General features: G+C 40.2%; 3 protein-coding genes across 6 annotated transcripts in view; 2 read left to right on the top strand and 1 right to left on the bottom strand.

The window, feature by feature from the left end:
* Nucleotides 1-2,565, top strand: part of CFAP73 (cilia and flagella associated protein 73) — a 30,759-nt gene extending 28,194 nt beyond the window's left edge. For both annotated transcript variants that reach the window (XM_072148282.1, XM_072148272.1), the window contains exon 7: nt 156-2,565. In XM_072148282.1, the coding sequence (XP_072004383.1) occupies nt 156-251 (96 nt within the window). In that variant the 3' untranslated portion in view covers nt 252-2,565. The remainder of the gene's footprint in view (nt 1-155) is intronic.
* On the bottom strand, nt 2,324-17,211 carry DDX54 (DEAD-box helicase 54). The gene is made up of 20 exons (XM_072148212.1): nt 16,988-17,211; nt 14,716-14,830; nt 13,713-13,783; nt 13,437-13,625; nt 13,280-13,329; nt 11,787-11,828; nt 11,594-11,689; nt 11,382-11,503; nt 11,221-11,282; nt 11,005-11,136; nt 10,664-10,874; nt 10,437-10,571; nt 10,134-10,361; nt 9,378-9,451; nt 9,071-9,265; nt 6,748-6,890; nt 6,529-6,636; nt 6,296-6,400; nt 6,057-6,148; nt 2,324-2,834 (listed from the first exon to the last, which is right to left on the bottom strand). The coding sequence occupies exons 1-20, from the start codon at nt 17,108-17,110 to the stop codon at nt 2,584-2,586; spliced, it is 2,544 nt and encodes an 847-aa protein (XP_072004313.1). The 5' UTR covers nt 17,111-17,211; the 3' UTR covers nt 2,324-2,583.
* Nucleotides 16,821-23,509, top strand: RITA1 (RBPJ interacting and tubulin associated 1). Of its 3 annotated transcripts, none has more exons than XM_072148305.1 (3): nt 16,821-16,924; nt 19,468-19,777; nt 22,197-23,509. In XM_072148305.1, exons 2-3 carry the CDS (start codon nt 19,500-19,502, stop codon nt 22,621-22,623), a joined length of 705 nt encoding a protein of 234 aa, XP_072004406.1. In that variant the 5' UTR covers nt 16,821-16,924; nt 19,468-19,499; the 3' UTR covers nt 22,624-23,509. The 3 variants fall into 3 exon arrangements, with proteins under 3 accessions (XP_072004406.1, XP_072004396.1, XP_072004413.1); XM_072148295.1 differs by lacking the exon at nt 16,821-16,924 and adding an exon at nt 17,182-17,442; XM_072148312.1 differs by lacking the exon at nt 16,821-16,924 and adding an exon at nt 17,411-17,469.
* Nucleotides 23,510-23,558: the final 49 nt, after the last annotated feature.

Raw genomic sequence — 23,558 nt, 5'->3', positions numbered from 1 at the left:
GAGTTCACACAATGCGCTTGGATTGCATTTGTAAACGCACTTCAAGCGCATCTGGAGAAACTCCTCACTGAACAATGTGTATTTGTTGATACATATATGTGAGTTACAACTTCAGCCGTCTAACACATTATTTATCCCCCTTGTTTTTAATGTAGATTAAAATGTGTTTTATGGACCTAGACGCCATCTACAAGGATCTGAAGAAGAGTGATCTGACCCCTCAGACTCCAGCCATGTCCTCCACTAACTAAACTATTCATACTTGGACATTAAGGATCATATCACAAAGTTTATAGTGAAGACAGTCCTGGAGCAACTATAAATTCTGTACACAAATGGAGTAGATTTTGGAATTTATACACATTGCGTTTCCAGTAAACTTCTGGTATACATTTCCTATTGTACATCTGCAAATGAGGTCCAGGTATAGGTAATTCCCAATAGGCTACAATGTTAAAACCAGACCCATCTATCCAGTGCAGTATGTTTTACAAACAGACACTACACCAACAAAATCCAAAAGTACACACACTTCAATCTCCACCCAGCGCATGGGGGCCTATTCATCCCCTATAGGTTCAATTTATACACAGAGTACTTTCCCCAAGCTACCCTGCCAATAGAGTGCACACCGAAAATAATTGAATAGAACTCCAATACAATAGCGCTTCTGAAACATCTAACACCATACCACCAAAGACCTTTTCTGCTTCGGAATTAGATTTTTTTTTTTTTTATTCCCCACATTTCCAAAGTCATAATGTTTTTAATTTTTTAGTTTATAAAGCAAGCCATTAGAGGGGCAAATTGTACCTCCGGAATTGCATCCTTTAATACATCATTTAATGAATGGGGAAGCTGTAAAATAATTTTTTTGGCAAAGAACAAAGTTGCGCCATTTTCAAGTGCCTTTTTATGGTCAAAATGACACATCCCCTTTATTTCTGCTGTTAGAAATGTACCGTATATAGTTTTGTTATGTTTCAATACCTTTGAGTGGGGGGGAAATTCTTTCTATTACTGTATTCTTACACCCGTAAAAATACTTCAGTGTAAGGAGGCGTTTAAGGTGTCATTTATTTTGGACAGCTTTTTTTTTTTTTTATTTAACAACTTATGTTGCCAGTTGGGGTTGTGTTCTTGCTCAGTTTCACACAGCCGTGGTCAGTGCTTGAATCATGGACAAAGCAGTACCAAGGACAGGAATCCTTGCATCAGAGTGAAAGATGAGTCTCTGCTTCCTCATAAAACAGCAGTGCCACCACTATAATCATGTGATAACATACCAACGAGGAAAAAGGGATCATCCAGTTGTCATTTTATTAATACATTTATAGAAATAGTAATAGGAATGGTGGACCATTGGCTCCTATAAAAAGATGCTCTGGAATAGTAAATGTAACCCGGGACTGCCTGTATTTACGGACAAGTCAGGAGAAATGACAGGTCCTCTTAAGTCTTTAATTTTTTTTTTCTGTATTCGTCACCTGCAGTAATAAAAATTGACTAGACAAGATAGAATGTCTTTAAATTGATTTTCTTGTAACAAAGATCTGTCTGTATAAAAAATATGTAAATGTGGTGTAATTTAGCCCTTCAATGTAAAAGCTGCTCCGACCCCACCTGCTGTTCAAAAAAAATATAACTGGAAAATCAAAAGGTAAAATGGAGAGTAAAAAGTCCATTGGCCAAAAACGGGACCAATGGATTGTTATGTGCACCACCAATGCTTACTCTGCTCATATACTAAGTAATCAGGTAGAAAAACAAGTCTCTTGTTCTACTTTGAATATTTGAGTTTATCTGTGAAGTTGGGAAAGTGGTAAGGAACACATTTTCACTTAAGAAAAACCCTGGGATTCCAGGCCAGGTGTAAGGGACCCCTTTACCACATCAACCAATTACTGGCTTCAGAAGCTACATGACACCTCTGCTTCAGAACATCCCATAATAATAATTCCATATGTATATATAGTGCCTATAGATTAGGCAGCACTACACAGAGCTTCCCAGATCAGTACTTACCGTATTTTTCGGACTATAAGGCGCACAAAAAATCCTTAGATTTTTTCAGAAATCAAAGGTGTGCCTTGTAGTCCAGTGGGCCTTATATATGAACTGTACTTACAGACAACAGCTGCCTTGAACTGTGCACAGGTCTGCCACCTTCTGGTCATTCATCCTTATAATCAGGTGTGCCTTATATATCAACCTAGACATTTTAGCAGGCATTTATTGATGGTGTGCCTATTAGTCCGAAAAAAAGGTCTATGTGCTAATTGAACACTATAATTTTTTTTGGAAACAATACACAACACCTTAATACATTGTATAGATGTATTTAATGTTTATATACATCATGAAAATCAATGGCTTGGTGGTTTTGTCCATATAGCTTCCTGCCAACAATGTTAAGTTCCCTACCTATGATAGGCCACTTTGCAAGTCAATCCCAATCTTGGATGCAGCATGTAAGCCATGTGTGTCGTTGTGCGAGTGTTACTGGTTTTCTGCTTCGCACAGCAAAGATACCAACCCAAAGTGAAGCCAATATAAGTCCCGCAGCAGTCCTTGAACTGAATTCTATCTCCGCATTTTTCCTTTCTTGAAGCCACTTTTCTGTCCCCTGCCAAAAGCAGATTGCTTCATCTGATGTACCATTTGCTTTGTTTTGCTTTTCAGTTTCTTCAGCCCACCTCTTTGTAAGAATTGTTGTTTTTCCTTTGCTTTCCTCTGTTTCAGGATCTGCTGCTTGTTCCGTAGCTCAGATTTAGCCTTGCCACGGCCACCTTTAGATTCAGCACGAGCCATTCCTTGAGAGCCCCTACGCCCACCTATTAGTGACAAGAAATCGGAATGTCAATGTTCTTCTGTTTTTACTTTCCTTTATTATGTTATATAATGACCATATATTATCACTGGTGAAACCATGTATTAGATCAGTGATTTTCAACCTTTTTTGAGCCGCGGCACACTTTTTATACTTAGAAAATCCTGGGGCACACCACCAAGCAAGATGACACTAAAACAGTCATATTATACATATAGTTAATAATATAGATTCTAAATTTATTTTACTCACTCAGTGTGAAACCTGGGCCTGTTTCGATAAACACAAAAGGGATATCCTGGCAGGAATGGTGGAAAGACACACACAAAGCTCTTCCTCAACAGTTCTCAGTTTCTCCCTGTTTTTAGTATATGGTGCTGATTATTATGTGACTCATATACTGCAATATAAAGGGGTAATGAGAAGTACTATGGCCATGAGGCCAGAGTACAAGTGCCAGCTCATATACTCAGCATATGAGCTGGTACTTGTAGTACTCCAGCCTCATGACTATAGTATTTCTCATTTTACATTTCTTATTGTTATATGCAGTATACTGCTGGAGTACTACAAGTACCAGCTCATATGCTGAGTATTCTGCCAACAGTTCATATACTCAGGCAAAAGCTCATATAGTCAGCATTATTGGTGGGCATTACCTTGGCGGTGGGCAAATGCGGGAGTCTCTCCGCTCTCAGGATGATGCGCTGGCCTCAGTGACGTCATTTTGTCGCACGAGGTTCAAAGCTTGCGCATGTGTTATTGTACATGTCTCCTACATTGTAAGAAGCCGTGACTGCGCATCACTGCGCATTGCCGGGAAACAAAACACAGGGGGCACCATAGTTTGGGGAAATTTCCCCGCGGCACACCCGACCATGTGTCGCGGCACACTAGTGTGCCAGGGCACACAGGTTGAAAATCACTGTATTAGATAACTGATTTTTTTTCTTGCATCGTTACAACTTCCTAACAATTTCTCTATGTAGCTGTAAGAGGATTGTGGTTTTTAATGGTATATATAGTTTAACTTTTTCAGAATACCCAAATATATGAATGTGTATGTATACATTATATTGTTTATTGCCTAATTTAAAATTTGTACCCTTTTAATTGTTTGTTAAAAGAGCTGTGTTAAGTAACATGTATGCAAATGTTTATTGAAGACATGTTAGCTGTATTTTTTTTTTTTTTACTATAGATTAGCTCATGAACATGGGAACATGCATCCCTGGCCCCGTCCAGGAGCTGATTGCCGGCAAAAGATTACAAGAAAAAAATTGGAGAACACTCACAATATACACTACCTGCGATGGCTATTATGAAGTTTGGGAAAAGGAAAAGTTGTGACTGTAGGTAAATAAAATATAGGGATATTTTCTCAAGCGATAGCACAAATATTTATAGATTGACAGAGCAGGCGACCGTTGGTACCGCAAACTGTCACGATGTAAAAGCAGGTAGATCAGATTTAACGTGATCTTAGAGTGTAAAGACAGCGCAGACGTAGTGTGTACACATGCGGCGCCTCGCCCTTCTGTATGTATAGTGCCAGACAGTCAGTGGGCGGCAAAACGCTGTGGTATATGGCGGAGATGCTCTTGTATCCAGTGTTTCTCTGACTTCTAGTGCGTCTGCTATTAGTAACCTCAGAGTAACTCAGCCTGTCTCCTCAGTGCCCCTGACTACCTATATGGGACAGTACATAACAACAGGAAAGATTAAGAATTCCAAAGGGGATCTTTTCTTGTTGATTTATCCCAGGTTGCCACTTTACAACCAGTGTAACTGTGATAAAGTATGGCAGGATCAATAATGCGATACTACGTTTTACACAGATTGGTGCAAGATATCTTTTAATTAACTAATAAATGTTATATTTTATTTACCAACACACACAACTTTTCCTTTCCCCAAACTTCATACCATAGAGCTTGTCTTATTCCTGACTGTATGGCAGGCCCAGGCAGTCTTTTAGAATTGACATCCGCCGATGACATACAGGATACAAATGATGGAACACAGGACCGTTGTTTGTGTCCAGCATAACACCACCTGCCATGTGCATTTAGCCTTAGGGCAAGTTTTTTAGTGGGGAGAGCAATTTTGTAAATTTGTTTTTGTTGCTTTCTAAAAACTTTAAAAACCTTTCAAGACCCAATAGTCCAGTGTGTGTATTTCTAGTCATTATATGCTTTCATCTCTGTAACCTTGTCTGTGTACTTGTTGTGCACCTCCAGCTGCTGGAAAGTACATTCACACATGGTGTTTTGGAATGCATTTTTACGTAACATGGCAAGTGTTTTTCTTTATTGTCGGAAGTGTCCGCAGCTGGGAAAATGTTAACACAGTTGCTAACATTTCCAGCTATAAAGAAAAATTGCCACGTGCAAACGCACCTGGAAGGAGATTTTGCACTTGTGACTCCCAATTTGACTCTCCAATTAGTTTGACTAATTAATCTGACACCTCAATGAGCTTATTTGCTACTTCTTGATACATTCACAGAAATGTTGGAGAAAAAAAAACAGATGAAGTACTGCTCGGCTTCCCATTTTTTTTTTTTTTTTTTTTTTTATAAATAGAACTTTTGTTTTTCGTACACTATTAGTTGTAAATGGGAATACTCTGATCGACAATATCAAAGTAAAAAACAAACGTTTTTGCGCTCACCGATATGAAGTCCGCCAAATGTGCAGGTAACTGTTCTGGGACCAGGGGAACCAAGGTAATGCAGGAAATGAAGGATTTGTACACCGCACCAGATGAAGGTTAAAAAAAATCAAAGCTTTAATTTGTCATCTTCTTACATTAAAATCCAAGAGAAAATAATTTTCCTTAACATACGTTGTCTGTAGCAGTGCAGCCTGGTAACCACGGCAGGATTGTAATGGCGATAATAAACCTACGCGTTTCAGGCGTACAAGACGCCCTTACTCAGACATGAGTCTAAAACGCGTAGGTTTATTATCGCCATTACAATCATCCCGTGGTTACCAGGCTGCACTGCTACAGACAACGCATGCTAAGGAAAATTATTTTCTCTTGGATTTTAATGCAAGAAGATGACAAATTAAAGCTTTGATTTCTTAACCTTCATCTGGTGCGGTGTACAAATCCTTCATCTTCTGATAGACAATCACTTGTCTTGAAATAATAAGGAGTATGTACAGGTTTAAATCCCATTGTCACAAAAGTAAAAATAGAGTAATGAAAAAGCACATACCTTTGCCCTTTCTATGTTTTCCAGTGGGCCTGTCTCCTTCCTCTTCAGAATCCTGATCATCAATCTTATATTTTTTCTTCCAATCCTCATATCTAGTTACAGTAAAGGATCAAAAAAACTTGGGCCATTTCAGATAATAAACGTATACAACACACACTTTCCACAAATTAAAAAAATTTGATTGGATATCTTTTGCAGGTGGATGTAGCATATAACATGTCTGAAGGTGGAAAGGATACATGTTAGTCTTATAAGAGCTGCTAATGACTCGTCCACTCTCAGTCTTCACTTTCTTTTTATCCTCGTGTCCTCCTGCTCCTACAAACTTCTTTTTCTTCCTATCCCTGAAATTGGATTAGAGAAGAACATATGAAAATTGGAATGTGAAATCAATACTAGTCTAATTAAAATTTCAACATCGTGTTGTAGGTTTTTAAAGTTGCTTTACATCCTTTGCGATCCAATAACTCACCACTTCATGACCTGTTTAGTCTTCTTTAAATCCTCTGTATGGTCACCCATCAAATCCAGTACTGCCCCTGCAGCCGCCTGCTCAAAGCTGCTGCCTGTAATGCTCAATCTATGCAGTGCAAAAAAAATTTAAATGAACAATCGCAATACAAAGCAAATAAAGCTGCAACTGCAAATATAAAAGATGGGGAAATTGAATAAAACTATCCTTGCATCTTACCCCCGCTCACTTTCAAAGTCCTTTGGTCTGTATGGAACATAATATTCTGAATCTTGAGAAACAACTCCCTTTTTCTTCATGTTTCCATCATTCTCACCTCCCTCTTCTCTCTTCCTCTTACCAAATACTTGTGAAAATACTCCCTGATGGAGATAGAATATAGCAGACAGATTTGCTTTGGTTGAAAGTATACATAGATGGCCCTAAATTATACAGCAGGGATGGTGTGGAAACAGAAGCCAAATCTGCACCATCTACAGAATGTATATTACACTTCACCAAGACTCTGAAATGGTGGCAATACGACAAAAATATAAAAAATTTTATTTTAGCGTCACATAATCAAATGCTGGTTCTCGGAACTAGGTATAACCATAATGATTTTATTTTGCAAAATAAACTGAACAATGTATTTATGTTTTTGAAGCTCATATAATGTTAATAGCGCAAAGAAAATCCCTCACAAAAATACTGTATATACTCGAGTATAAGCCGAGGCCCCTAATTATACCACAAAAACCTGGTAAAACCTATTTTTATTTTTTTTACTCCAGTACAAGCTGAGTTTGGGTTTTCAGCACATTTTTTTGTGCTGAAAAACTAGGCTTATACTCAAGTATATATTAATAGCTTGTGGATCAAGTTTTTCTTACAACTACTTTTATCACATACAGTACAGACCAAAATTTTGGACACACCTTCTCAAAGAGTTTCCTGTATTTTCATGACTATTAAAATTGTAGATTCACACTGAAGGCATCAAAACTATGAACACATGTGGAATTATATACTTAACAAAAATTCTAGCTTCTTCAAAGTAGCTACCTTTTGCTTGGATTACCGCTTTGCACCGTCTTGGCATTCTCTAGATGAGCTTCAAGAGGTAGTCACCAGAAAAGGTTTTCACATCACAGATGTGCCCTATCAGGTTTAGTAAGTGGGATTTTTTGTACCCATAATACAAATTCTAAGTAGAGAAAAACAAGTGACCGTCATCACTTTAAAAAATGAAGGTCAGTCAGTCCGAAAAATTGGGAAAACTTTGAAAGTGTCCCCAAGTGCAGTTGCAAAAACCATAAAGCGCTACAAAGAAACTGGCTGACATGAGGAACAGCCCAGGAAAGGAAGACCAAAAGTCACCTCTGCTGCGGAGGATAAGTTCATCTGAGCCACCATCCTCAGAAATCGCAGGTTAACAGCAGCTCAGATTAGAGACCAGGTCAATGCCACACAGAGTTCTAGCAGCAGACACATCTCTACAACAACTGTTAAGAGGACACTGTGTGCAGCAGCCTTCATGGTAAAATAGCTGCTAGGAGAACACTGCTAAGGACAGGCAAGCAGCACAAGAGAACACAAGGAATGGACATTAGACCAGTGTAAATCTGTGCTTTGGTCTGATGAGTCCAAATTTGAGATCTTTGGTTCCAACCACAGTGTCTTTGTGTGATGCAGAAAAGGTGAACAAATGGACTCTACATGCCTGGTTCCCAAAGTGAAGCTTGGAGGAGGCGGTGTGATGGTGTGGGGGTGCTTTGCTGGTGACACTGTTGGGGATTTATTCAAAATTGAAGGTATATTGAACCAGCATGGTTACCACAGCATCTTGCAGCAGCATGCTATTCCATCCGGTTTGCGTTTAGTTGGACCATCATTTATTTTTCAACAGGACAATGACCCCAAACACACCTCCAGGCTGTGTAAGGTCTATTTGACCCAGAAAAAGAGTGATGTGGTGCTACACCAGATGACCTGGCCTTTATAGTGACCAGACCTGAACCCAATCTAGATGGTTTGGGGTGAGCTGGACCGCAGAGCTAAGGCAAAAAGACCAACAAGTGCTAAGCATCTCTGGGTACTATACTATAAACCTCCAGTAACGCTATCAAACACTGCGGCGGGGTACAATGTAATCATCGGACCGCTTGCAAATTCATGAGGGGGCGGTCTGAGGCGCTGCCTCTTCCCCGGACCGCCCCGCTCGCTCCATAGGCCGGCAGTGACTGCCCTTAGCCACTCCCCAACCCCCTAATGAATATGTCGGACAGCTTTGCAAGCTGTCAGTCAATTACACTGTACCTCACCGCAGTGTTTGATAGCGTTACCGGAGGTTCTAAATTATAAAACATTATTTCAGTTGTTTCACGATTTTTCTTAAGTATATAATTCCACATGAGTTAATTCATAGTTTTGATGACTTCAGTAAGAATCTACAATTTTTATAGTTGGGAAAATACAGAAAATTCTTTGAACTAGAAGATGTGTCCATACTTTTGGTCTGTACTGTACATCAGATTAATGTTAAACTCAGTAAATTGGTTACCTCAATGCTTTCTTCATCACTGTCCTTATTGGAGGTAGTACTGGTCTTGGCACTTGCTACAGGCTGCAATTTGGCCTTCACCTTCTCATCTTGTAACTTCTGGAACTTGGCGATAACCGCTACATCACGACTGCGCTTTGCCCGCATCACCTCACTTGCAGTGGTCTTGTTAGTGGCATTTATCTCAAAGATTGTCTAAAGGGGCAACATAAGCATTAAACGATTTTATTGTTAAAATATAAATGTAACTGCAACACATACAGAGAAAAAAAAAATTGTTGTGTAACAAAAAAGTAATATCACTAACCGCTTTGGATTTGTAGGATTTAATAGAATCCACAAATTTCAATCTCTGCATTTCTTCTCCACCAAGACGAGACCCTGAAACATGGTATGTATTTATTTCAATGGGAGGTTGTAAAAGTAGTGAAACGTTTCTATACACATAATAGCTTTACCGATAAACGGTAAATTGGTCACTAACTTTTCAACAAACTCTGCATAAATCAATAATAAAAGTGATTACAAGTTAATATATCCTACCCTTGCTCTTTGTTTCCTCATCTGCTTTTCACTTTGAAATGTCTAAATTCTGTCTTGCAAGAAAGATGGACAGATGTTCACTGAGGTGTCAGATTCCATAGAAGGGGGAGTAATCACAGCAGTTACCAATGTGAAGCATGCATTAGGCTTTTTCCGCATGGAAAAAAGACCCAAACCAATTTGGCCAGATCCAGGAACTTTCAGGTGTCCTACTGGGAGTTAATTGTAGAGAGCCTATGCCATGTCATAAATTAGGTGCATAATGCACTGGGACAAGGAGGTAATAAGACCATGGAAAGGGGCAGTCTTGATACAGGCCCCAATAACAATGAGATGATTGACAACTAAAGATACAGACTGCTGAGAGGGGGGAATGCAGAATACAGTTTTATATGTTACCGGTTTATGAAAAGTTAGTTGAGTAGTGAGGTAACCCTTTAGAATTAAGCAAAAGAGAAAAAACCCCCAATACCATTGTGACATTTGGAAAGAGCATTAAACCAGGGTGGGCACTACTTACAGAAAAGAGGGTGAATCCCCAGTTGGTTGAAATTGGTTTCTTTGACTCGCTTTATAGACTCAGGAGCAGGAGGTGGCCTAGATTTGCAGTATTGTTTGTAAGCATTTTCAGCAACATGAAGGAGGTTTTGCAGCTCCAAAGATCTCTCATGGTCTGTGATAAGCAATGCATCTTCATCATCTATCAGGCTCTGTGGCACTCGTCCCATGACACCATCTACTTCCGTTTCTAGAGATTAAAAAATGATAAGATAAAACCTCAATCGTTTTTCTCAAAATTAGCAAACACAAACCTGCTATATACCTGAAGTAGTATCTTGCTCTCCTGCCATTTTCAAGGGTCTTCCAAGGAAGAGGTGTAGATCATAGACATATGGAGCTTCATCTGCAGCTACAAGAGAATAAGCTGTTCCACTTCGACCCGCTCTTGCAACTCGACCTGATTAGCAAAAAGTCCAAAATGTATTGAAATAAATAATCCACTAAAAATAAAATATGTACAAAAAAAGACCAAAAAGCGAAGCATCTTACCGACACGGTGGAGAAAAAGCTTAGCCTTAGGTGGGAAATTGTAATTGATGACATTGTCCAACATTGGTATGTCTATACCTCGAGCAGCTACATCAGTAACCAAAAGTGCACGAACTTTTCCATGCAGGAATAGTCCCAAGTTTATCTTCCTAGCAGTCTGATCAAGAGAGCTGTATATGTGGGAACAGGGAATACCCTGCATTTCAAGCAACTGTGGGGGAAGGGGTGAGCGAATGCACAGAAAAAAAAAAAAAAAAAAAAGGACAAAAAAAGGATTATATTAAATGAACGTTTTGGATTATAAAACTTTACAGCATGTTTCTATGTAGAGAATACTTTACCTCTTTCAGATACTCTGCATGATGTTTTGTAGCTACAAAGATAACAGTTTGCTCCTGAGGCTTCACAACACAACGCAATAGATGAAGGAGCACTGCAGGTTTATCCTCTGTCCGTACATGTAAAAATGACAGCTACGGGGAAAGTAAGAAACATGGATGAGCATTTGTCGTATGAATATAGAACATTGCTACTTAACTGAATATATCATCATTTACCCTCAATTGGTCACTAAGCTTTGAGTCAACATCTAGACGGACCAACACCGGTTCAGTGAGACCTGTTACAGGAACAAATATAAGGTGATGGTAAGAATGAACGTAAGAGCAGAAGACAAATGTATAGGTAATAGTGGATATAATTTACTAAAATGGCTCACCAGCTCGTGCAAATTCTAACAGCATCTTTGGGAGCGTTGCAGAAAAAAGCAAAGTCTGACGAGTTTCTGGAAGACGGGAGATAATCTCCTGTAATTGCTCAGCAAAACCCATCTCAAAGAGTCTGTCAAAAAAATAGTAGTAGGGAGTGAGAAGAGTATGTTCATCAGCAAGGAAATGTTGCGCAGTTTCACATATACAATACCCCACTCACCTATCTGCTTCATCAAAAACTACATATTCCACACTCCGCAGCTTCAGGTTCATTTCAACAGCTACGTGCATTAGACGACCCGGGGTGGCAATAATTCTGCAGGACAGATATTATTCAGAAGTTTGAACAAGATGTAAAAACAAGATGTTAGGACGTGGCAGTCACCATTCTGGTGTGTAAAGCAGACACTCACATGTCAGGATTTTCATGCAGAGCCGCAAACTGATCTTCCATCCTGAAAGGGAAAATAAGTTATATTAAATGTAGCAGCAAGAAAATGTATTGATGCTATACTACTAATGTTGTTGCTTTTTATCCACATATAGAAAACTATTTTATCTTTCCCCGTAGATTGTATAGGGACAATATATGCTTTGATATAACAAATCCCACAGGAAACTGCAGGATCTGTTCTGGCATTTCTCCTCCACGCCAGTTGCCATGGATATATAGTCTTTACTTGCATATCAGTTGTCCCAACATATCGGGGGGAAAAGGTATAGTACGGAGGAAAGAGACTCCATGTTCCCCATAGTTGCCATATATCCTTCAACTCAGGGTCCTGAATTAGTAAAGGGGGGGAAGCTGCTGCAAAAACAGCAACTTACATTCCCAAAAGAAAAAGAATCAGACTGTTGAACTACAATGGCACAATGTTTACGATTGTGGCAGGACCAATCAACTGGATGCCAAGTACAGTTTTTCTCACCATCCTTTAATGTGAATGGTCACATTAAAATGGTTGGCCACTCATGTTTTTATAATATGAGTGTTTAAGTGCGTATGCAGCATATTAAGTAATTTACCAATACACATTTATTAATAGTTCTCCGCTTTCTTGATATGTAAAGTGAAGCCTCCTGTCTTTTACCTCATCAGCCAGACATTCTTGTACATAAAATGGCCCTGCCCATAAACAATCACCCTGCCAGGACCTTGAACTTTTTTTCATGAATACTTTTATAAGGTCCTGGCAGGGTGATTGCTCGTAGACAGTAAAAGATCACATGACTCTTCATCTGTAGCCATTTTATGGTCATGAATGTCTGATGAGGTAAAAGACAGGAGGCTTCATTTATCCAGAAACTGTAAACATTTGTAAATTACCTAATATCCTGCCCACCACACATTACAAAACCATGATGTAAAGTTGCCAAGCACTTTAAGGCAAATATATGTGAAACCAATTAGTCATTTTCTTTCAATTATTCTATTAAAAAATGTGGAATTAAAAAAAATAAATAAATTAGATCGCAGTAGTCATTCAATAGCTGTCAAACTTCACTTCTTCTGCAGACAGCTATTTCTCCTGACCTTCTTTATGTATACAATCTCTGTTCAGATAAGTGTTCTGCATGGGGAGAAAGGAGTAAAATACTACCAAATGCTTCTGGTGATTGTCTAATCTCATCCTTGATCAAAAAGATTGGGCATGTAAAATTCAATAACCCTCCTTAACATCATGGACCAGCCATATTATGGCACTCACCCCAGTTCTTTAGTAGTGTGTTCCTAGTTTGTACCACATTTATTACTGTGCCTCGACACAATTGTGTCGCAAGAACATGAAGCGCAAGAAAGCAGATCGGATCCACTAAGAGCGCGCGCCACTATTGAATTATCTGGCACAATGTGCACAAAGGCAGTTTCACCATTTGTCTTTTATTGATGCAAATGCTAACTTACCTGTCTCCTCCCAAGATAAGGGCAGTCTTTAAGCCAGTAAATTTCCCAAGCTAGAAGAAGAGAAAGGGACTATTATATCATAAATCAAGAAGCATCATAATATGCCACAAACAGAAATAAAGGCAGGATAGAAGTAAGTTCTGCCAAAGTGATGTACCTCCTTAGTAAATTTAAGAGTCTGCAGGGCAAGCTCTCTGGTAGGTGACAAGATGAGCCCACGAACTCCAGTTTGCGCACTGTGAGCCTTGAGCTTTTCGAACATTGGAATCAGGAAACAGGCAGTCTTCCCACTGCCCGTCCTAGCCATAGCAACCACATCTTTGTTATCCAGAATGACTGGAATTACCTAAAAACAGAATAAAGCAACTTATTAAACTTAGGCACTGTAGGATTTTAGTGGTAAAATATTATAGAAATAGATGGTTTCACTCACTTTCCTCTGAATAGGCGTTGGCACCTTGTATCCTTTCTTCATCACTCCTTTAAAGACAGGATAACTAAGACCTGTACAATGTGAGAATGGAAGTAAGGATAAAGGCTATTACAATCATGATGTTGTAGAGGTTTATGCACAGTCGTAATAGCCAGTGAATTGGATGAAGGGATATGTGGTTAGGTACACTTTCTGTACATGTCCTGTCAATATACTGTACATGATCTAGACAAGAATACCTATTTAACCATGGTGTCTATACAACATTCAAAGCCTGATGCAGGTGTTATCTTATCTCTTGTGTTTTCCTATTCTCTTTTTACACTTTTATATAGCTTTAGAAACATTCCTTGGACATGCTGCAGTTTTGCAGTGCTTTTCCCCTTTACTACCTCTGTAAGGTATTGCCAGGCACATGGCTCTCAGGATATGCTGGTTTTTAGTTTCTGTAATTTGCAGCTTGTCTTTTTGTTTGTTTTGAAGAATCAGGTTCTTAAAGTACCACTACTATCACAAATGTGAACCCCACAACTGTGAACATTTTATCTACGTTTACACAGGAAGATTGATAGTATAAAGGTGATCATGGTCACCTCTATACTATCAATCTACTTATCAATCTAATTTATACTTATATGAATAATGGCCCAACTCACAGATTACAACAGAATGTGTATGGAGACTGCCTGAATTACTACTGAAAGTGGATGCTTGAGAGAGACCGGAACAATGGACTTCAACAGGTCTTATTGTTTTGTTCTTAGGATAGATTTTGTGATGCCATAAGTGTCTCTCTCCTTCCTCTAAACACATGCACTAAGTGACAAGTATGCATCTATATGGGGGATTACAGAAAGCACCTAATGGTATATGACCACTCTAAATCTTTTAATAGGACAGCAGCCTTACCCAGCATGCTTATGGGCTGCAGAGCCACTGGCCCTGGCTACAGATACTTATTGTTAAGATTTTAAAGCAAATTCTATCACTTCTTAAAACGTACCCATAGACTGAAAGCCTCCTGACTTCTTTTTCTTCTTGTTTTGTGCTCGGACCAGCTGCCTAGTATCCAGCTCTGTGTCTGAGCCAACATCTGCAGTTGGGAATGATGGGAGATGCTGCAAAAGTAGAAATAGTTGTACATTTTATAACCGTCTAATGCAACATCATTTTAACACATACAATCCCCTTTCAATTGCAGAACCCCCTGCAATGAATGGTGCTCTATTCATAAATAATGATAATAATAATGGGGATCAGAGCTCATGGACACAGACCAGTGCTGGGGCATTCCTAGAAATACAAGAAGCCTTCATGTATCTGTCCAACATAAGATAAAATTATGGCATCCACCATCACATGCCATATTTTACTTATTATCTCCTACAAGTATGGATCAGCAATGCACAGGGTTCCTGCACATACAGTAGCTCTGTAGTGTATATGAGATATTCCTCTAAATGCTCTACAGTCACACAGTATAGACTGAGGTGTATCACATGCATTTATCCGATTCATAGTGGTGGCAAAATATCCCTAAACTTGGTCACTAGCTATCTTGGCAAAGCATCTCCTAGTTGCAGGAACAATGAATGTCCTCCAGGATATCAAACTAATAATATCTATAGCAAGTAGAAAGCCCCTTATCAATTCAGTTTATTTTATGTTTCCACTCAAAGAATGTGGCTTCTAGCAACTAATATCTAATATAGTTTGCACAAGCCTTGTGGTTGCAACTAGACCTTAGTGTAAAAATCAGATGAAATTCAGTACATTTAGCAATGTGTGAATGCAGCCATAAAGAGAAGAAAGGTGTCTAATGTCTGTATAAAGCATCAGGGTTTACAACTTTATTTGAAAGGGCTTTTCTGGATTAAGTACAATTAGCAAGTTAAAGGGGTTTTTCCAAAAAACAAGTTAGGAACTTGTTGATCAGAAGGGGTCTCATGACATATCGTGAAAATTGGGGGGTCAGTTGTACCTCCGATGGACCCCTCGTTCCCAGAGATGAGCAGAGAAGTGGCCATGCTGCTCCATTCGTCTCTATGGAGCTGCAGATATTGTCTAGCACCGTACTCAGCTCATCTCTCCTGTGGAGAAGGCCTAACTTGTTTTATGGGAAAACCCCTATAAAGGAAATCTACCATTTGTTTTTATGCATTGCGAACCAAACATACATTTAAAAAGCTATAGCGACACTGATGCAGAAACATATCTTGTATAATCGCTGAACTGGTTTTGCTCAAAAATTTAATTATGTAATTCAGGACCTTGGGAAAGCTGGCTGCTGTACATAAACTCATTACTTCCATATTTACTGGAGCTTCCTGAACTTTCCAGACAGGACTAATCAACCTGAACTGGATGACCCATACACAACAACTGGGGGATAGTATAGTGATTGATTACTTCTGCCTGTCATAGACAACACAGGGATGGCGTATTCTCAGCTTATGCTGGTCAGGACAAGGCTGGAGCAGTGCATAATTAGGGGGAAAGAGAGCGCCGGGCCACACGCACCGCTTTGTCTGCGTTTGAAAATGCAAACGCAGACAAGGCCACACCAACCGGGGCGGGCCGCGACCTGATTGCATCATAGAAAAGCCGATGCGAGCGGGCTGCGGCCCGCCCCGGTAGGCACGGCTTTGTTTGCGTTCTCAAACGCAGACAAAGCGGTGCGTGTGGCACCGTCCTCAGGAGCAACAGAGCCTCATTATCAAAACTTTCAAAATTGTTTTTTCAGCAAAACCACTCAGTTCAGTGATTAAACAAGATATATTTCTGCATCAATGTAGCTACAGCATTCTGAAGGTAAGTTTGGTTCATTATGCATAAAAGCAAATGGTAGATTTCCTTTAAAGTTTCAGGTCGGTAAAGATTTCCCATATGTCCACCAACAATATAACACACCAACATGGCTGCTTTCTTCCACAAACCAGCCCCACAGCTGATCATGTTACCTGCCAGTATTGCAGATGAGTTGTATAATGTATCATATTTAGTTGAAATATCATACACTGCCAATGGTCAGGAGAGGGGATGTTTTGGGAAGAAAGCAGCCCTGTTTTTCTACCTCTACCTACATAGGAAATATTTCCCAAACTTCCAGGTGTCCCCTCTGACAAGTTGTCAGCATGTAATGGCACTGACCATCTGGCTGGAATATCTTCCTACTCTGCTGTGATTAGATGCAGCCCGCACTCCTAACAGAGGTCAGGGATATGTTGACATATTACTGAGAGATGTGATCAGACATGTGACCCCCGGTCTCTCACCACTTCATCCTCCTCGGGCACTCCAGCGCCGACATCAAACTCGCCCGTGTCGCTACCGTCTGCCCCTCCGTCCTGGTGCTGCTGCTTACGGCCCCGGGCTCCCTTACGCTTTTTCTGAGCCATGTTCCCTCAACTCCGGTACAGCAGCCCCTCACACACGTGTCCCCTCGCACCCGGAAGTGTCAGTGCGTCACTTCCTGGATCACACCATTACCAGCACGGGCGTGGGAGGTTGTTGTGCTGTCAATGTTAATTCTGCCATAAGCGAAACTTTCTGTTTCCGAAACGGCCGCCGCATGTAGAATAGAGTATGGACCCGGAGCTCGGGTGACGTAGAAGCCGGTTCTGTGGTCCAAAGACTGGGGTCAGGAGGCAGGAAGCGTTTTCTGGCACATGGGACAGTCTGACTGCTGTAGTTGTTGTAGTATTGCCATGGGAGCTGGGCTGTAGTGAAGGTGAGTGCTGTCTGTCAGGGGGAGCAGGTAAGGAGGCATTAGTACATGGAGGGAGGGATAGTCCCTAATATACATAGGGAGCAGCCATTCATACCACACAGATCACTGTGACTGCAGTCTGCATACAGTCTGCATACAGAGAACATGGCAGCGGTGCCAGATATGGGGTACAGTGACTGGCCAGCCATGCCTACAGACCTGCATCAGGACCAGGCTTTCTTTCTTCAGGGAAGCTAACTATTTACTAGCAATTAATAACCTGCAAACATAAATATATTCAAAAATGAATATACTGCAAGAATAAATATATCAGCAGTAAATCACCACACATAAATATATACCAGCAGTAAAGGCACTGCACACCTGGGCTGCCTTCAGACAGGCACAGATGTTACTTACTGTTGACTTTGGGTTGCAGCTGTTTACTTCTATGTCTGTGTTGGCCTGCTCCATCCTTCCTTCCTGGTACTCTTCTCATTGTTGACAGATTTCAGTCAATATAATGTCCACTAGATAGCAGCTAAGTGCTTCTCAGAATGACCATATTTTACACTGTGACCCCTGAATATATTATAATATATACTTCTGTACAGTTTCCCTGTCATTTATTCATATTTAAAAGGACTTTCACCACCTCACACATGTGGAGATCAGCATACTGTTATGTAGAGGTAGCTACAGATTCAGGAGCACTTTCTTTTTAGCCCCCACGGCTGTAGAATAACAGTAAATAATTATTGAACCCGCATGATAAACGCCATTAAAAAAAAATGTTATAAACCCTCCAAAAATTATGATTTTTACCTATTCAATCCCACAAAAAATGCAATAAAAAGTGATAAAAAAAACATGTACTCCAGAATGATACATGTCCCGCAAAAAAACAAGCCATCAACCAGCTCCATAGCCAAAAAAGGAAAAATATCATGTCACTTGGAAGACGGCAATGCAGAAATTATAGATTTTTCCCACATTAGGGCTAAATGAACGTATAGGGGAACAATATGACCATTCTAAATTTCACCTCCATTTTGATTCAATTACTATGAAGATCTCAAGGTTAACAATCTTCCTAAAAGCTGTTTCTGATAGTTTGAGGGGTGCAGATTTGAAAATGGGTTGGTTATATAGGGGGCTTTGATAATAAATTTGTAAAATTTCATTCAAAACTGTATTTGTAAGCCGCGTGACGTCAAAATAAATTATCCAGACATTTTAAAAATTATGAAAATGTAGACATATGGGAAATGTTATTCAGCAACTTATTAAAAACAATTTCCGAATCGCTTTGATAAGTAACATTTGATAATGTGTGTGCTTTTTAGACACACATAGCATTGATTGCTGTTAAGGGCCAGGAGTCCGGACAGCTTCCCTAGGGTGGCACCCTAGGCGAGCACCTACCCCTTGTCCTGGCCCTGACCTATACAGAAACCTGATAATTTGCTATGGCTATATTCTGTCTATAGGGTGCGTCCATCATCCAAAATTCATTTGGAGTACAACAGCCCCTCGTTCTTAAATCTGTGAGGGTCCAGATGTGTAGTGACTGGACATCCCTTTTAGATATCGATGGTTACGCACTTCTGCAATGTGAATGGGAGCACAACTGCAGTGACTTGGGTCAGCCACTACACAAGGAGTGGAGCTGTTCCATTATATGTTAATTAGCTGCAGTGCTGATCTATTTAGTACTGGGAACCCAAAGCCTTTGGTTAACAAGTGGGCTTTGCCAGTCCATTCTGCTTCAGAGGGTGCATTTGCATTGTGTTTAGAACCCTATTGCAAACACATTGCATCCCGAAACATGTTACCAGGCGCTTATGTTTCTGTTTTCTCATTATGATCATTGACTAAAAACGCAAAAAACATACTTGTTTATAACATGCATGTGTTTTAGCACACGTTTGCTTCCCAATGTGTTTCCAAATGTAATGTCATTATGGTAATGGGGAGATGTACATAATATGTATGTTTTTAATTAAAGTTATTTTGCTAATAAAAACTCATTCTATATATTTGTAGATTCCAGGGCTCATGTTGTTATTGATGCAGTCATGTCACTGGACCTCTCCATTACTGGGCAACGTACATCATTGCCACCAAGAAAAAGTAGAAGTGCCTACAGATTTAAAGCCTCTAAGTCCTATGTTGATGAGACCCTTTTTGATACTGCGGGGGGTAAAGTAGACCCGGCTTTGCAGTGGACTGTAGGAACACCCATCCAAGGGTCATGTTCAGCGTCTCCAAGAGAGAACAATTTTACAGCAAGAAGTGCCCCCGCTAGGACTGCCTGCTCTCCGGCAGGGACTCCTCGGAAGAAAACACAGTATAAGTAAGTAATACTTCTGACTAGCTTTTATTATACACTAAATAATTCAGATTGTGCTTGTATTTAATGGGAGTTGTCTTTGTATGAAAGCAAATTTCATATACTTTTTTGGGTTTAACAGGGGATATATCTGGCTGCAATGGCACACAATTGCATAAAACCTCTCTTGCTCTGGAGACCCTAGCCCAGTGGTGGCAAACCTATGGCACGGGTGCCAAGGGTGGCACTCGAAGCCATTTTTGTTAGCACCTGGCACAGGAATGGAGGCCTCCTTCTGCCATCTGTGGTAGTTAAGGACATGCCACACTCACTGTTATTTTAACTTTTACTTTAGGAGTACTGGCAAGCTGTGGAAAGAGCTGGATTATCATTGGAGCTCTTGCTCTGGCCCGATAATTATTCCAATTCAGAGGACCATGGAGGGGAAGGTACAACAATATTCAGAATTTCTCCTTTATACTGTATTGGTGTCCTCAGGACACTCATACTTTACTTCTTAAATAGCCGTGTTGGCACTTATGTGTTGGCTATAAGTAAGTGGGCTTTTGTTGTAGTTTGTACACTCGCCTCTAGAAAGTTTGCCATAACTGCACTAGCCTCTATAAGGGCACTTCTAGACAACTGTGGTCTGTCTGTAAATCATGGACTGTACAGTGCCATGTTTCACAGACTGACCTTACTGTCATGTATGCTGAAGAGAGTCCCTTCTTCCCCTTGGCACAACAGTGCCAGACTGTAATCATGCATACAGTTCCACACTGCTGTTTTGCAGGGAAGAAGGAGGTCTGTGCAAATATGACTGATGCAAGGAAGGTATTTTCGTTAGTTATGGACCAACAACGGTTTTGTGCGTCTGTCCTTAATCACAGGTTTTCAGAGAAGAGCTGATCACTCATGGTTCCAGCAAAATGCAAAGCTAAGCATATGGTTTTGTCTTCACTAGGAATTTCCCTTAGTTTTCATTTTATTTATACCGTATTTTTCGGACTATAAGGTGCACCATCAATAAATGCCTGCTAAAACATCTAGGTTCATATATAAGGTGCACCTGATTGTAAGGATGAATGACCAGCAGGTGGCAGACCTGTGCACTGTTCAAGGCAGCTTTTGTCTGTAAGTACAGTTCATAAAATAAGGCGCACTAGACAATAAGGCGCACCTTTGATTTCTGAGAAAATCAAATCCTTTTTTTGTGCGTCTTATAGTCCGAAATAAAAAGGTTTGTATTTTTCTGCAGAAAATACATGAACAAATGACATTGCATTAATATAGTGAATTTGCTATGCTTTTTAATTTAGTAGGCCTGGCTATTTCAGCTACACTAATTGGCTGCCCTGGACTTTTGTAATTACTGTTATTATGAAATAGTAACATTTATGTCCAGAAGTAGCTTAGCCGGATAGTTTCAGGCCCCTTCCACACTAACTTTGCAGAATTTCATCAGAGTCTTATCAGGGTGAGATCAGTGTTTGGTCAGTGAAAAACAGACATTTTTCATCAAAGTTCAATCCGTTTTCTGTGGCAGTGTGTTCAGTGTCTTAGTTTATCACACGCGTTTTATCAGTTTCACGTGAGAATGCATGTGAGAAAAAGACTGATGACTGTCTTTTCTGTGGCAGTTGACCAGTGAAAAACTCATTGCATTTTCATATGTGCAATGTGTTTTTAATGCGTCTCCATAGACCTGCATGGGACAATGTGTGCATGAAAAAGAAAAAGGTGACTTCAATGCAATTTCTACATCAAAAACGTGCTTTAAAGGCTCGTTTGAAAGGAGCCTCAGACTTCATGTTTTGTATTGGTTTAGTGTAACACACATAAAAATTGTCTAACCTTGCTTACAGCACTCCCTGGGAATCATAGAATTCAGACTAGAAAAATATTTGAGCACAGCAATAGGTCATTAAAGGGTTTGCCAGTTTAGCATTTCAGGTGCTCAAAATGAAGCAGGTTTTATGATGCAAGGATTCCCTGACTGCTAGCTGAACTACAGCACTGTTACAGTTGTTACAGTGTTGGCGCTGCTGTTGGCCAGCAGTCATAAATTCCGGGTATCTGGCCAGCACACGGATCCGTTTCTAAAGTCTGGGTGCGCTTCTGTGTAGCCGATGGCTATGATTTGTTAACAGCGGGGATAGAGGAAAAATCCCAACTGCATCAGAAGAAGAGCAGCCTTCCTGTAAAGTATTATACATAGGTGAAAATCTGTCATAATCTTTAATGGTTTATGTAAACTCCAAGTGCACTTTTGCATGCAGCAGACATCTATATGTTTGTCTTATTTGAAAATGCCCACAGGGAGTTTATAGTCTACAAACAGTGATAAATATTAGCCCCACTATATTGCTTATTAGGCATAAATTCAGAAGGATTTTCTTTTTATAATATTTAAATATTGATGCCTATTTTTTCTTCTGTCCAGGGTGAAAAGCCGCTCTCCTTCTTATTGTGATGAGTCCCTTTTTGGACCCAAAATAGAAGATTGCAGTTGGGAAGCACCATGGGTAAAGAAAGAAGATACAATCCGTATTCGCCCCCTTCTATGGAGCCCACCACCAATATTGCGGCCTCAAAGCTCCAAAACAGACAAAAACCAGGTTCCAATACGAGCTGTTCACCCCCCTGATGACAGAAATGGTGCTGTAGGGTTGTATAAGGGGAAAGGTAGCTTTTGGAAGCCTCCAGAAAGTGACTCTGATTCTGGCGGATGCCCTTCTGTGCGTGATTCACCAGCCAGTACCAGAACTCTCTTGAACTCCACAAGAAAGGACACGGCTCGATCATCAAGCTGCTCAGGAAGGCTGACTCCAAGGAGAAGCATCTTAACGGACAAGCCACCATGGAAATAATTTGTAGCCAGTCATTGAAAGGCTTGTATGCTCACAACAAGAAATTACATTCATGATGTTAATTATAAAAAATCAGGACAAGTTACGTTTTTCCTTCTGCCAAAAGGACAGGACCTGATGGTCTCTATTTGAGGTCAGCAGGAGTCTGTTATTCACTGTTTGGATCTATGTTACACTGGATCCCACACAGTGCCAGGATTTCTGTGTTTAAGGCCCCTTGTACATTAACATTTTTAAACGGTCGTGTATGAACCATTCTAATACGGGTAGAAAACAGCAGCATTCACTTCACTGGCCAATATGGTCATTCATTTGAATAATATGTGTTGCGTCTGGGTGAGCACATGGCCATGTGCAAGGTGTAAGGCTGTCTTTACATTTTGTGACACATTCAGCTTGTACACCAATAAACATTATTGTATACACAATAAACATGTCCATAGATATATACTGGCAGACGGAGGCTTCCTTTTTGCTGTCTGCTCAGTATATTTCACATTCAGCAGGAAGCTCTAGATTAAAAAGCGCATCAGTCTGTGCTGTTTCATCCTGCTCCCTCCTGGATAAAGCAACAATGTGGAGGACAAAAGAGTCAATGGGGGACAGATGTCACTGTATTGCATCCACCCCTGGCCTCTGCTGATCATACGCTGTGGATAAATGGGCAATTACATCTCTAGGGAGACACCCTGAACATCGGCAATAGTGAATCACTGTCTTTTGACAATTTTTACTCCTCCCCTGCTTTAAATAAGAAGGAGCTGTGAATGCAGCCTTACAGAAGACTTGACATCCCCTTTTATAAAAAAAAAAAAAAAAAAAAAGCTCAAGTCATGTAAATATGAGCAGAGAAGAGTCATATTTTGCCTGAGGTTAGTCAAGTTGAAAGGTTGCGGGGCGGGGGGGGGGGGGCTGGGTGCTCACCTTGCCATATT

This window comes from Engystomops pustulosus, chromosome 1, assembly GCF_040894005.1.
Source record: "Engystomops pustulosus chromosome 1, aEngPut4.maternal, whole genome shotgun sequence".
Classification (NCBI taxonomy): domain Eukaryota; kingdom Metazoa; phylum Chordata; class Amphibia; order Anura; family Leptodactylidae; genus Engystomops; species Engystomops pustulosus.
Note: the sequence above shows the minus strand (reverse complement) of the source record. Positions and strands in the feature narration are given on the sequence as shown.